The 14854-nt window shown below is 39.6% G+C and overlaps 1 protein-coding gene across 13 annotated transcripts in view; it reads left to right on the top strand.

Annotated features, from left to right (window-relative positions):
- Positions 1-475: 475 nt before the first annotated feature.
- KIF21A (kinesin family member 21A) overlaps positions 476-14854 on the top strand; it is a 149314-nt gene continuing 134935 nt past the window's right edge. For 7 of the 13 annotated variants that reach the window (XM_045465114.1, XM_045465113.1, XM_045465112.1 and 4 more), the window contains exon 1: positions 480-965. In XM_045465114.1, the coding sequence (XP_045321070.1) occupies positions 922-965 (44 nt within the window). In that variant the 5' untranslated portion in view covers positions 480-921. Of the gene's footprint in view, positions 966-14854 lie in introns of all 13 variants that reach the window. The other 6 variants (XM_045465108.1, XM_045465107.1, XM_045465106.1 and 3 more) reach the window with 3 other exon arrangements.

The following is a 14854-nucleotide window of genomic DNA, read 5'->3' as shown; positions in this document are numbered from 1 at the left end:
CTCGGAGTAAATCGTTTCCATATTCCACGAGGGCTGGTAAACGGCCGACGGACTGCAGAAGAGCCCAGCTGCCCAGACAGTGGCCAAACCGGGGAGCCGGTTTAGCACGAACGACTGACTCCCGGGAGGGAGGGCGATCCGCGGGGGGCTGGGGAAGGGGGTCAAAGTCCAAGCTGGAGAGAGGACAATAAGCCTAAGGGTGGAAACAAAGCGGCCCCAGGGTGGCAGCTGACCGATTCCCGGCGCTGCGCTCGTGCTCCAAGCTCAGACTTTTAGCAAAGGCGCAGGGCGAGCACCCGCTGCTGCGTTCTCCCAGAAGAGCCTAGAAGGGCGCACGGGCTCGTCGCCCTCGGGCGTGGGCAGACCGCGGCCGGCATCCCTCCCCCGCGCGCCTCCCTGCCCAGCAGCGCCAGGCAGTGCCCGCCGAGGGCAGGGCGGGGCGCAGGCCGGGGGAGGGCGAGCTGGGGCCGGGCCGTGCGGCCGCCGCTGACGCAGTGCGGGGCCGGAGCCCTGAGCGCCCAGGCGGGCGTGGAGCGTTTTAGCCCGGCCGCCCGCAGGCCGCGTCCCCACCGGAGGGGGCAGGGCGCACTTACCGGCCGTCAGGAAGCCGCGGGCGGCCTGCTGGCTCCGCCGCCGCCGCCGCGCTCGCCTTTCAAGCGCGCCTCGTCCCCGCCCCAGATCCTGGGGGGTGAACGGGGGAGAAGGGGCGGGCGTCCGCCAGTCGCGAATCACCTCCTCCTCCTCCTGCCTCAGCGCCGCCGCCACCTTTCCATTCAGTCGCCCAACATGGCTGGAGCGTGGCGGAGGTGAGCCGGTCGCCCCCTGCCGCTCCAGTCTGCGAAACCCGAGCGCCGCGGCTCCGGCGGTGCGTCGGCTCTGCGGTGCAGAGGCCCAGGGGCCCTGCTGTCGCCGGCCGCCAGCATGTGGGGCGCCCCGGACGAGAGCTCGGTGCGGGTGGCTGTCAGGTGAGGACCGACGCGGCGGCGGCGGCGGGAGGGCTGCGGGTTGGCGGGCTGAAGGCGCGGCGAGGACGCGCTCTCGTCCAGGGCAGCCGTGGCCGCGGTGCCGAGACCTGAGGGGGCGGTCTGGCGGGAGGCCGGCGTTTGGGTAAACTGAGGCTGCGTATCCCCGCCGGCAGGGCGCGCGCGGGGAGACCTTGCAGCCCCCGCGCCGGCGGCCTTTGCAGGTAGCGGGCGGCTGCGCGACGCCGGGTCCCCGGGGCGCCCAGACTGCGCGGGGGTGGAAGCCGTCGCCGCCTGCCCCCGCCGGTCCCGCACCAGGGGAACAACCGCCTCAGGTGGGGCCGCCTTGGGCGACGGCCTGGCCGGCTTCGCCCGGAGGAGCTGCCTCGGGGCTGGGCTGCGGTGTTCTTTTTATTATTTAGAGAATGTCTGTCCTACGTGTACGTGCAACTCCGGCCTTCTGAGGCTGGAGACAAAGCATCAGACTGACAGCGCTTCCGACGCAGGGTTCTAGATGCCCAAGCAGATGGAAGTCTCGTCAAGCATCACGGAGACACGCGTAGCACAAGCGTGTGGGTGTAGGAGACACATCTGGCTGGCCTGTTTGGCGTTGGAATGGGAATTCTCTGTAAGAATTACATTTCTTGGTGTCAGGCCTGTAGAGGGAAGAAAACTCTTCAGCAAGTGGAATACATGGGTGACTGGGTGTAACAGCCTGACGTTAGGCAGGGTGGATACAACACAGAATTATACACGCCTGGGTGTGAGCTTTGAAATACCAGATACATCAAAATTGTATTTTGGTCAACGACAGATGCACGAGTATCGAATATAATTTAGACTGTTTTGATACATATCAAGAGGCAGAGCTCTGACAGTTGCTCGCGGAAAATTGCAACATCATCACTGAAATATTAATGAAGCATTCATGGTAGCATAAGTGCGTTGCTTTCACAGCTCTCTGATGGTCTTCTGTGAATCCACTTCTCTTTATACTTTGAGGGATTATAAAAATTTTTAAACTTTGAGGGATTAAAAAAATTTTCCTCGGAAAATGATTGGGACAAAATCTGCCATTCATGGAGCCTTTCTGGAAAGTTATTTTAAAAATGCTGTCATGTCAGCATTATTATTTTAGTGGCAAATCTTGGTTAGGCATAGAAATGGCAGTATGATACACTTTGTGTCTTTAATCAATTTACAGAATAACATGTATTTTATTTTGTTTTATTTTATTTTATTTTATTTAAGTTATCTCTACACCCAACATGGGGCTCAGACTCATGACCCCGGAGATCTAGTGTCATGCTCTTCCAACTGAGCCAGCCAGGAGCCTGAGAATAACATGAATTTTAAAGATTTTTTTTTTTCTTTTACACATCAGGAAATGATCACCCATGGAGGTGACAGTTTTATGACTGTTTAGAATCACCTGTTTTAAAGCTTTTGGAGTTTTAATTTGGCATTTTTGGTTATTCTGGGACTACTTATCCAATTGTTGGATTAGTTTATTTCTCCTAAATACTGCTACTACCTCTCTTTTGGCCTTTTAATACTCATTAATGACTGTACCATGGCAGAAACCCAATAAAAAGGCAGTTTTGTTAGCAGAGCTGGTCGAAGAGGTGAAGAAGGAGCATAAAATAGTAATGAAAACAGAAAATTAGGGTGTAAGAGAAACCGTTTTTAGAGATTTAAGGTTTTTGTCTGAATTCTCTAAAATATCATAGGGCGGGGTATTTGCCTTGCTATTAAATCTGCCGCTTGCACTGGAGGTGAGTAGTCACGGGTGACCCTAAAATACAGTTGACAGATAATTTATATTTGATTTTGGTATGTATGTTTGCACTTTTTAAGTGGTAAGCATGGGTCTGTTTGGGAAAGGTTTATAAAAATGTTAACAACTTGGTAAGCTGCATTGTGAAGGTCCTTTTTTTCTTTTTTCCATTAAAAACACTGAATAGATCCACTCTCTAAACTTATTTTGCATGGGTAAAAATAACTTATGTTTTTATAGCACTTTGGTATTTATAAAGTGCTTGGAGACATATATTTTCATTTACAGCAAATATTTGTTGAATGCATATCCTCATCTCTGATTATCCTGATTCTGAGCTAAAAACAGGAATAATTCTTGGACACATACCGTGTGCTAGGGTCAGTGCTGTTAAGATGTTTTATATCATGTAAAATTTCATTTATTTGCCATAACAGTCTTTGATTTAGGTTCTGTTATTATGACCATTGTACAGATGAGACACAGAAAGATTAAGAAACCTGCTTAAACTAGTAGCTACTGATGGAACCAGCATTCCAAGCCAGACAGCTTGTCTCTACAGCCCAAATTCTTAGCCATTAAACCCATATAGGTGAAAGGCAAGAACATACTTCACAAAGCTTTATTTAGCTTGAGGTCTGTTGCCTTTTTTGGGTTCTAGTTCAATTACAAATGAGTGGCTTTGACAAGTTATGCATACCTTGATGTTGCTTGAAAAGATAAAACTCAAAAAGAGAGGACCTGAACTTAGTTAAGATATTTCCCCAGATTGTCTTTAATCTTTCCAGTGTCCTCCAATCCTACCCTAGTTTGTGACAGACTTCAGCAGCAGGATAAGTAAATCAACACACAGACAAAAATCAACAGACATTTGACCTGCTTTTCCTCTTCAATGAGTAATGTAATAACAGGTATAGGAGACTGACTCTACTGTGAAATGCAGAAAGTGTCCTAGAGGTTCTTGTGTTTTGTTAGAGGAAGAGACTTATCAGTATGTTAAAGCTGATGACTCTATTTTAAGATTTCTCATAGTAAGTGCAAGGGTCCTATAAAAATTTGGGGAAAGGAAATGCAAAAGAAAGTTTCTTATTTAGGGAGAATATTTTTTATTCAATTTCTGAAAATGGCTTTTACCTTCTGAGGTATTTTGCAGGGTATCTTTCATTGTGGTGGATATAGATTCAGATAACAGCCCTACTATTCAACCCATGTGGCTTTTGAGCACTTGAATCATGAGTAATGCTACTCAGGAACTAAATTTATCATTTTCTTAAAATTAAAGAAAAAAATTATCTGAGAGAGAGAGAGAGAGAGAGCGCGAGCGCATGTGGGCATGCACATGCAATCGGGGGAGGGGCAGAGAGAGGAGAGAGAGAATCCAGAGCAGGCTCTGCATTGCCAGTCTGGAGCCTGATGCGGAGTTCGAACTCACAAACCAGGAGATCATAACCTGAGCCGAAGTCGGATGCTTAAACCAACTGAGACACCCAAGGCACCCCATTTTTAAACTTAAAAAAATTGGTCCTTGATTTAGTTTTTGGGTAACTTTTGAATATTCTTTTTTTTTAATGTTTTAATTTATTTTTGAGAGAGAAAGACAGGTGTGAACAAGGGAGGGGAGAGAAAGAGGGAGACACAGAATCCAAAGCAGGCTCCACAGAATCTGAGCTGTTGGCTCTGAGCTGTCAGCACAGAGCCTGATATGGGGCTTGAACCCATGAATTGTGAGATCATGACCTGAACTTAAGTGAGATGCCCAACTGACTGAGCCATCCAGGCCCCCCTTGAATATTCTTGAAACAACTTGGTTATATGGATCTACTTTTTTAACTTTAAGTTTGTATAATTTAAATACTTACAAAATATTTCTGGTAAAAATTTAGTGTCATAATGACATATGGTATTGGTATAATATATACACTGAATTTAAAAGATTTAGTAAGAAAAAATGAATGCAAATATGTCAATAATCTTTGATTACATATTAAAATTATATTTTGATATATTGAGTTTTTAAAATTATATTTGGAGAGAGCCTTGCGATTGGGTGGGGGGGAACAGAGAGAGGGAGACACAGAATCCCAAGCAGGCTCTGCTGTCAGCACAGAGCTCTATGTGGGGCTTGAACTCACCAACCGTGAGACCATGACCTGAGCCAAGATCAAGAGTCCGATGCTTAACCAACTGAGCTGCCCAGGTGCCCCAATATATTGAGTTAAATAAAATATTATTAAAACTAATTTCATCCTGGGGTGCCTGGTGGCTCAGTTGGTTAAGTGTTCGACTTCGGCTCAGGTTCTGATCATGTAGTTTGTGAGTTTGAGCCCAATTGGGCTCTCTGCCGTTAGCACAGTGCCTGCTTTGGATCCTCTGTTCCCATCTCTCTCCACCCCCTGCCCCTCAAAAATAAATAGACATTAAAAAAAAAGAATTAATTTTATTTATTTATTTTTCCTTTTAAAAAATGTGGCTCCTAGAAAATTTAAAATTAAATAAATGTTGTGCTCGCTTCGGCAGCACATATACTAAAATTAAGTAAATGTTGCTCACATTAAATTTCTATTGGAAGCGTGACTGAGTGACGCAGCTGGTTAAGCATCCGACTTTGCCTCAGATCATGATCTCACAGTTCAAATGTTCGAGCCCTGCATTGGGCTCTGTGCTGACAGCTCAGAGCCTGGAGCCTGTTTCAGATTCTGTGTCTCCCTTTCTCTCTCCCCCTCCCCCGCTCAGGCTCTGTCTCTCTCTCTCTCTCTCTCAAAAATAAATAAACACTAAACCATTAAAAAAAATTTCTATTGAATAGTACTGCTGTATAATTTAAAAAATGTGAAAGAAGTACAGAATAAAACTAGGGTACATCAGGGGCGCCTGGGTGGCGCAGTCGGTTAGGCGTCTGACTTCAGCCAGGTCACGATCTCGCGGTCTGTGAGTTCGAGCCCCGCATCGGGCTCTGGGCTGATGGCTCAGAGCCTGGAGCCTGTTTCCGATTCTGTGTCTCCCTCTCTCTCTGACCCTCCCCCGTTCATGCTCTGTCTCTCTCTGTCCCAAAAATAAATAAACATTGAAAAAAAAAAAAAAAAAAAAAAAAAAAAAAAAAACTAGGGTACATCAATATATAGAAATAAATCATAGCCACCCCATCATAGACTAACCACAAGAAATTCCTTAATAACTTAGATCAAGAAATTCCATAATAACTAAGGTGTCTTTTTTAGATAGACACACACATACACACACACACACACACACACACACACACACACAAAAGACTTGACTTAAAGGTAACATTACCCCCCCCCCCCCCCGCCAGGGTACATAGGTGTGGAAAGATACCGATTATGGACTCAGTATGGTAGCTGAAGTCTTAGAAAATGTGGTAAATTAAATGGATGGCTTAGGTAGATGTCATCAACAAAAATGAGCAACAAAGTGTAATATATATTCTATTCTTAATATCTAAGTATACTGATTTGAATTAGTTAAGTCAAAATGATAAGATGAATTAAACATTTTGAATTCTAAATTTAAGACATTATCAGATGATGTGCCTTTTTCCCTTCCCTGTCTATGAATGCTGATTTTGCAGATTTGAAACTTTTTTCCTTTTCAAGAACTTTAGTTTGCAAAATATGTCAAGGGTTGACAAAATATGTCAAGAGGTACAGAGAAGACCATTGTGTTTTTGTGTCATTGTCTCTATGGTTGTGAGTTAAAATGTCTTTGTTTGGCTTTGGCAGAGAGCTGTACCTATCCTTGACAGTCAGTTTGGATTAGTTTGTAATGTAGTCTAATTGGGTTTCAATTTGCTGTGTTTTTACCTTACTAAAGCAATTTTAAGAAGTGGCATTACTCAGCAGGCTTATGATTGGTTGGTTGCACAGTTAAAAGCTCAGTTTTAGGTCTGTGAGTGGCACTGATTTCCAATGTGACCTCTCTGCACTTTTCTTTTTCCACATGCTGAGGTGGCAGTGTAAAGGTATTAAGAATTCTAAGAACTTTGCACATGCAGTGTATTAAATATGTGATTTTGTTGTTGTTGGTTAAACTGTTGGCTCTATATTGACAGGAAGGAAGTATTTTAACATTTCAAACTTGACTTCCCTAATAATATGTTTACTTTGGGTACTCTTTGTTATTGAACGGAAAACATTTAGTCTTTTGTGGTCACTTTTTCCCATTCTGGTTATAATGAAAATGTACAATATTTTACTTAATCTACATTAAAACTCTATCATGTAATCTGTACAGATACCCTTTTCCCTGTTTTACAGATGAAAAAATGAGATGAAAAAAGGCACTGGGTGACCTTTTCAAGGTTTCTTAGCTATTAAATATTTTTGTTTGTTTGAATTGAGAAATAATTGACACATATATTAGTTTCAGGTATACAGCATAATGATTAGGGGCACCTGGGTGGCTCAGTTGGTTAAGCATCTGACTCTTTGTTTTGGCTCAGCTCATAATCTCACAGTTTGGTTCGTGAGTTCGAACCCCACATCTGGCTCCTCGCTGACAGTGGGAAGCCTGCTTGGGATTCTCTGTCCCTGTATCTCCCTTCCACTGCTTGCTCTTTCTGTCTCCCTCAAAATACATAAATACATTTAAAAAATTAAACACATAATGATTCAATATCATTGCAATCACATTGCAAAGTGGTCAGCACTATACGTCTAGTTAAAGTCTCTTATTTCTTTTTTTTTTAAATTTTTTAATGTTTTATTTATTTTTGAGACAGAGAGAGACAGAGCATGAGCAGGGGAGGGACGGAAAGAGAGGGAGACACAGAATCCAAAGCAGGCTCCAGGCTCCGAGCGGTCAGCACAGAGCCCGACGCGGGGCTCGAACTCACAAACTGCAAGATCATGACCTGAGCCAAAGTTGGATGCTTAACCGACTGAGCCACTCAGGCGCCCCTAAAGTCTCTTATTTCTGTTCTTAAACGTTTTTCCAAATGTTTTCAAAACATTTCATCTACTAATTTCAAGGTAATAAAGATCTTTCAAGCTGAAATGCTTATATACATGTGAGGTAAATTATTCCAAATAACTTAATATTTAGAAAATATAAAAGTAGATAAATGAGGCTTTTAGAAATATTTATTTTATGGAAATAGATGATTTTCTGGTGTTTGATCATTTGTTTATTCCTTTCTTCATGTAACAAGTGTTTATTAAGTGCCTACTATGTGTTGGGCACTTTTTTTTTTAGATCTTACTTTTAAGTAATCTCTACACCCAATGTGGGCCTTGAACTTACAACACTGAGATCAAGAGTTGGTTGACCCACCACCTGAGCCAGGCAGGTGCCCCGTGCTGAATACTTTTCTAATTCGGGGGATATGCAGCCCATATGACATACTTGGTCCCTGATTTTACATCCCTAACAGTACAAGTCTCTTTAAAAGCACAAAATATGTTGGAACTAACACAAAATGTAATCAACGGTGTGAACTAGAAAGAAAGACAATTGTTGCAGCTTAGTTTTTATTTCTCCTTTATTTTTTATTTTTTAAGGATTTTATTTTTTTAAAGTAATCTCTACACCCAATGTGGGGCTTGAACTTACAACCCCAAGATCAATAGTCACATGCTCTACCAACTGAGCCAGCTGGGAGCCCCTCCACTTTATTTTTTTAATAGCATTTTTTAGTTACTGCATTCATTAAAAACAGTGATTTAAAAAATGAAAGGTGTGCCCTGATTCCAAAGGTATTTCATATGAAAGGTGAACTTCAAAGCCTATGCATTAGGGAGATTTTATTTATATCATGTCCTACTTGATAAAATATGCATGCCCCACTTTGTATGTGTCTTTGTATGTCTTTGTAGTTGGATTAGGAAGTAAGGGAAATGAAAGAAAGGAGACCAAAGAGCTAGTAGATGATGTGAGTTGAAAGTCAGTGAAATTATTTTATTTACAAATATGAGTTGGTATTATTTCTTCAGATAGGGTTTATTCAATTTATGAAGTATGGTAGACCTGTTTGTTGTTTGGAACTCCATGAAAGTTCAAGTTTCATGTCTAATTATTGCTACCCTTTGAGCTCATACCATCATACCTGCTAATTGGTTAATATTTTGATGCATAATTATGGGGTAGAGAATGATGCACTAGAAATTCCAGTTTCGTGAAACCATGAAAGCAGAAATTATCTTGGCAGTTAATTTCATAATCTTCCCAATCTTCCAATTCTCATCAATTTCTCTTCAAAGATGTGAACTTGGAATATGCATTATAATGGATGTTTTCCCCCAAGATATGTGACAACCCACTTGTGTGACTCTGATTTACAAATGGTTATTTTTTGTCAACATTAGACATGACCTTCATCTCAGCTTCAGATTAGGAAGGAAAACACAAAAATGAAAAGGGATGTCAGATAATAGAAAGTATTTGTATATGGTATATCATTAGAATAAGTTTATTCAAAATGAAACAAATATGTTTGTTATTTTCAACACTTCTCTCTGGGAAGCGGATTTGTGAATTCTCTCTTTCAGCTTGGTTTCCCAGTGGATTAACTATTAATCTTCTCAGAGTGTTAAAATAGTTTTCCTGTAGCTCAAGCTTTATTTGAAGTAAATGACAGCCAAGCCAAAGAGACAATTGTTGTGACACTGTATGGTCATTATGAGATCCTTCTGAATGTTTAAGAATTGTATTTGAAGTTCCTTTATCCTTTGTTTTTTGAAATTATTAGACATTTATATATGGAAGATAATTTGTAGTATGTCTATGATTATTGAAAAAAATAGATTTTAGAATTGAAAGAGCGTAAAAGGACTAGCTGGTTGAGGCCCCTTCTTTACAATGGTTTAGACAATAGGGGCCCAGAGAAGTTGAGAAAATTGCTTGAGGTACCACAGCCTCTCAAGACTGTTCTGTTTATTAGTTTTGTAGATTTTCTAGATTTTTATGTTTTTGTGGCAGACATGTTAGAAATAGATTAAGTTTATGTCTTAAAAACTACAGTTTTAATCCCTTAAGTACTCCTTATAAAAGTTCACTTGACATTTAGATGAGTTCCCCCATTCTTAGTGCCCATTATTTTTGCTTTATGATGGCCTCAATTCTAGAAAACTAGAACAAGTGTTTCTAAAAAGGACCTGTGAAAGGCAGAAACAGAGGGACTCCTGGAATAGAAATTCTGGTCTATATTTTGGGGTTCCTGGCATATTCACATGTGAAGAAATGCCAGAACTGGGTTATTAAAATAATATGGACTGTCTTCAACATTCATAGGTAGCATATTAATGCTCTAATTACAACCACCAAAGGATAAGTGTGTATAGTCTAATTTGGAAATGATGTTCAACATGGAAATAGGATTTTGTGAATGCTAGGCACATAGCCTTCTCCCCCTTCCCTCCCCTTGGTTCTTAAAACTTTTTTTTCTTTTTACTCCAACATACTTAAGGATTATAGCACATTCCAGTAATAATGGCAGACTCACTATGAGCAAGATGGTTGGAGGGTGGCATAGGGTAGAGGTAGGGTTGGATCATGTGGGGGGGGTGAGATGTATTTATTGGAACCTGGAAGTGGAAGTGGAACTAGAAATCTGAGTGGTTTAAAAAGAACCCCTTTTGAGTATTACTTTACTTGATAGGTGGTTCTTAAGCTTTTAAGTAATATCTCATCCCTTCCCCTCTTTATTTTAGAAGGAAATAAAGGATACAAAACATTTGGACCATAATGGAGGCCTATCATTCAACAGATGTCTTAAGTCCCACCTCTACATGAAATCTTTCTACACTCCCATGCATAGAGATTTCTGCCTTTTTTTAAATGTTTATTTATTTATTTTGAGACACACAGAGAGAGAGAGCACGAGTTGGGTAGAGTCAGAAAGAGAGGGAGAGAATCCCAAGCAGGCTACACTCTGTCAATACAGACCCTGATGTAGGGCTCCATCTCACAAATCGTGAGATTGTGACCTGAGCCAAAATCAAGAGTTAGATGCTCAACTGACCCACCCAGGTGCCCTGGCCATAAATCCTCTTTATATGAGTCTTCTCTCTTTCCCTCTAAAATTGCCATGAGAGAGATATACACCATGTAATTTTCACTGTTGAGCATTGAAATGTTCCCCAAACTCACAGGATATTTAATGCTTTTTAAAAGAAAGTGCTAATGTATTGATAGTATCATTATAATGGAACATTTGAAGGACATTGCGGTTATTGTAATGAAACAAACAGATATCTACATGTCTAGATTGGAGTGAAGGTCTTTCAGGGTTTAACCTCACGGTCAGGCTACTTAGGTGACTATTCACCCTTGTCAGTGTCTTCAGTAAGAGCAGGGAACTAAGGAAATTGTTCACACTTGATTGTGCCCCACCATGAGCCCAAGCAGGGGCTAAATCAAGGACAGCTCAAGGTTTAGTCCCTACTCTTTGGATCTCTTAGTATGTAGTAAAATATTAGTTTTTGAGATTGAATTTGACATTATTCTCAACTTCGAGGAGCTGTGTCTGTCACTTAGCATTATGATATTGTAGTTTTCTGAATATGATGAAGGACATATTTTGTCACAGTAGTTATTTGTATTCTTTTACACAGTTACATAGTCATTTTGGAGTTGTTTTAAATGAGAGACTTTCAGCAAGCAGGAGCAATAAACCTTGGAGAGGGTCAAGCTGTAGTTAATAATTAGGATGTGGTATGTTGATCACATGGTGTAATGAGGCATAGGCCATCTCTACTCTCAATTGTATTCTTTCTAATCTTATTTACTTTTTAGATCAAAATTCATTTTTTTATTATATAATTATTAAATGTCCACTGTATACTGGAATCATGTAAGTTGGAGACAAGGTAATATAATAGAATGAACATGGGGTGGTTAGGAAGTGTTTTGGTCTGGACACTAACCAGGGACAAATTTGGCTTTTAGTCAGTAGTTATGTACCTATCTAAGTGGACTTGAAAAAGGATCAAAAGAGCCAGTCATGTGAAAGCATTTGGAAAATGGTTTTTACACAACAGAGGCAGGAATATTATTAGAGATGAGTCTGATATAGCCAATGATGGGCATGTTGGTTATATGCTAAACTCTAGCAATTGGATTAGTCATTCCCTAATGTGTAAAGTGCTTTATATGTGTTTGTATCTGTTCTTTTGTTTTTTGAATGTGTCTGTGACTTGCACCACTACGAACGGTCCAAAAATGTATATAAATACTTGCAAAACCTTTCCTTGCCCAATCTTCTAGTTTCATTTTGTTTTCAATATGTGCATCACATACCATCCTTCTCTATCTTACCAAATTCCTTCTCTTATAGTTTAGTAAAATCCACCATTTTTATTTTCTTTTCTCTTCCCACAGACTTTCAGTTGGTATGGTTTTTAGTATTTTGTAGTTACTGCTGAGATTGACAATAGTATTGAGTTACATTTTCCACTAGTTATTTAACCTAATATAAGAGGATGATGACTAAATTGGTTAATAAAAATGTGAATCTTCATTTTGAAATGGCTTGCACTAGATTTTTGAAAATGTTATTAATGTTTTCCTTGCTTCCTTGTATGAATCTAGGCAACAGCGCACTAAACCAGACTATGGATTAAAGGGTGCTAAAAAGGGTAAACTAAGTAAAAAGACCAGAAATAATAATAACACAAAATTTAAAAAATTTACATTTTCTCTTAAATTTTGGCACCTAGAGCTAATGGGGCAATGTACTTGCAGTATTCATTGATAGAGCTATGTGAAGACTTAGCTAAAAACATTTTGAAGAATACTGTTACTTAGAAGCAGGAAATAGATCTTGCAAGCCTAGTCTAGTGATCTTAAAATCAGCTTTTCATTTCATAAGTTATGTTTATTTGACTTTTCTCCCTTATTTTTTTCTTCTTTTGTTTTAAAGTTTATTTATTTATTTTTTTTACTAACCTCTACACCCAATGTGGGACTCAAATTTATAACCCAGAAATCAAGAGTCACATGTTCCTCCGACTAAGCCAGGCAGGTGCCCAATTTTTTTCTGTTATTGAAATAATATAATCACATTAGAAAAAGCATCTAGGAAAAGATGAAAAAAAAAATCAATCACAGTTCACCACCCTGATCTAATTACTGTCAATCAGCATTTTGGTATATTTCTTTTTAGTCTGTTTCTGTGGATATACTTTTATAGCCTGATGTTTACCATTTTAGAGTATAGCATAAGAATTTTTACATGTCCTTATATCAAAGAAGGGCATTTTGAGTAACATGTTTAATATTAAGTATCATCTACTGTATTTTAGTGTTTAATATATATTAAATTCCATATATAAAACAGTAATTTAATTGACAGGCTTTTATTGTCTAATAAGGATGTTAATTTCATTTTTTTCTAAGAGTTGGCTGTGCTTTATGATTCCTGGTAATGTTTCATTTCTACTGATAAGCATAGACTGTACAAATGACCATTTTCTGGAATTGAAGGGGAAGGGTAGTGCTGCCCATCCACAACATATGGTTAAATGTTATGGCATTGAGGATGCTTTTTAGGAAAAGATATCTTGATTTATAACTTTAATTTTTCAGCTATATCTACAGCAAGATATAATGTATTAGGGTAATACAGATATTCATTGAACACATTGGTCTAAGCCACTGATGGTTAATCAAACACAGGTCCATAACCATTCCATGTTTCTTGAAAAGTAGTGCATTTCTAAAGTACTAATTTTGCTTTTGTTCACCTCAGTTTAACACAAAACACTTGCTTGAGCAGCCTGTTGGTCACCTAGTCTGCATCTGTCCTGCTCTAAAATGGAACTTGTCAACTGCTGATTAAACATGAGATTACAGATTTCATTCCTGGTTATTTGGCCTGCCATTTAAGGTTCTTTAATCCAAATGTGACATCTGTGACATTTTCAAGTCTCAGTTTAGGCAATACAATATGATACTTTTGAATTTTAGTTTGCCAACTTGCCCTTAGATTGGCAACAAATTCCATCTGTCCTTGATTATATTCTTATCTTTAGTTGCTTAAGTGTAATTGGACCTTCTGTTACCTTTGTAGCAGATTCAATTCTTGTCTCTGAGTATAGGGTTTCTTTAGTCATCTTTGGTTCTTAATTTTGTATTAACTTGGTATAGCCAGTCATAATTTTATTTATCTTGTGTATATGTTCTATGAGTGCAGCTTTTCCACATAGAGTAAGTCAAAGACTTCTGATGATTTTGTACTTTTAAATTTGAGTACATTTTGACATCAATTCTGTTGTCTCATTTTATGTTTCAACAGTAGGGTTGTACCTCATTCTATTTAAAAATAGACATAAAGAAATGATGTGTTTTTGAGTACTGTGGGTATTGGTGATCTGTAAGTTCAGTTGACTTCAGTATAATGCTAATAAGGCCAAGATTATGAGTTTTATCCCTGGATGGACTTGTGTGCTTTGCTGCTTTTTAATGTAAACTTTACTATCACAACAAATACTGCTGTTCAGAAGCAGCAACTGGTGAGCATGAATCAGTACAAATCGGTTAACATTGATGAGAATTATCTAACCATGTTCCAGAATTTTCATCCCCCTTATTAGGTCATTATGAGTGAAAATATTTTTATATTTTCAAATAAATATAGGAGCTCAGTAAATATTGTTATAGTCAAAGTCTACACAGGCTTAATAAGAGAAAATAGCACTTACATGTTTGCTGTGAAAATTAAATAAGAACATGTATATAAAACCCTTATACTACTGGCACTTAGTAAGTAAATGTTTTTTAAAGAGTACACACTACTGTTATTTTCGTTATAATTATTTTCTCTGCTTAGTACCTCTGAGTTTCTGGGTCAGTCCTAAATAAAGCCACAAGTAAATCAGAGCAGTGTTGTTTGCCCCACCTTAGTCTGAAATTTGTTTTGCTGCTCCAATCTTATATGCTGTGCTTTTAGGGTCATAGCTTTCCCTGTAACCTATTTTATTTGTCCAGACCTGACTTCTGTCTTGGTTTCCTGATTTGTATCCCTTTTCCTATATCTTGAATCCAAATTTGCTTAAGTGAAATTATTGAAAGCCTTCTTGTCCTCTTTTTTTCAAGTGAAGTTTCCTTTAACTCAGGTGGGTTTACTTGATTCTGCTTGCATATACACGCTGACACTGATCAA

Source organism: Leopardus geoffroyi, chromosome B4 (assembly GCF_018350155.1).
Source record: "Leopardus geoffroyi isolate Oge1 chromosome B4, O.geoffroyi_Oge1_pat1.0, whole genome shotgun sequence".
Classification (NCBI taxonomy): Eukaryota; Metazoa; Chordata; class Mammalia; order Carnivora; family Felidae; genus Leopardus; species Leopardus geoffroyi.
Note: the sequence above shows the minus strand (reverse complement) of the source record. Positions and strands in the feature narration are given on the sequence as shown.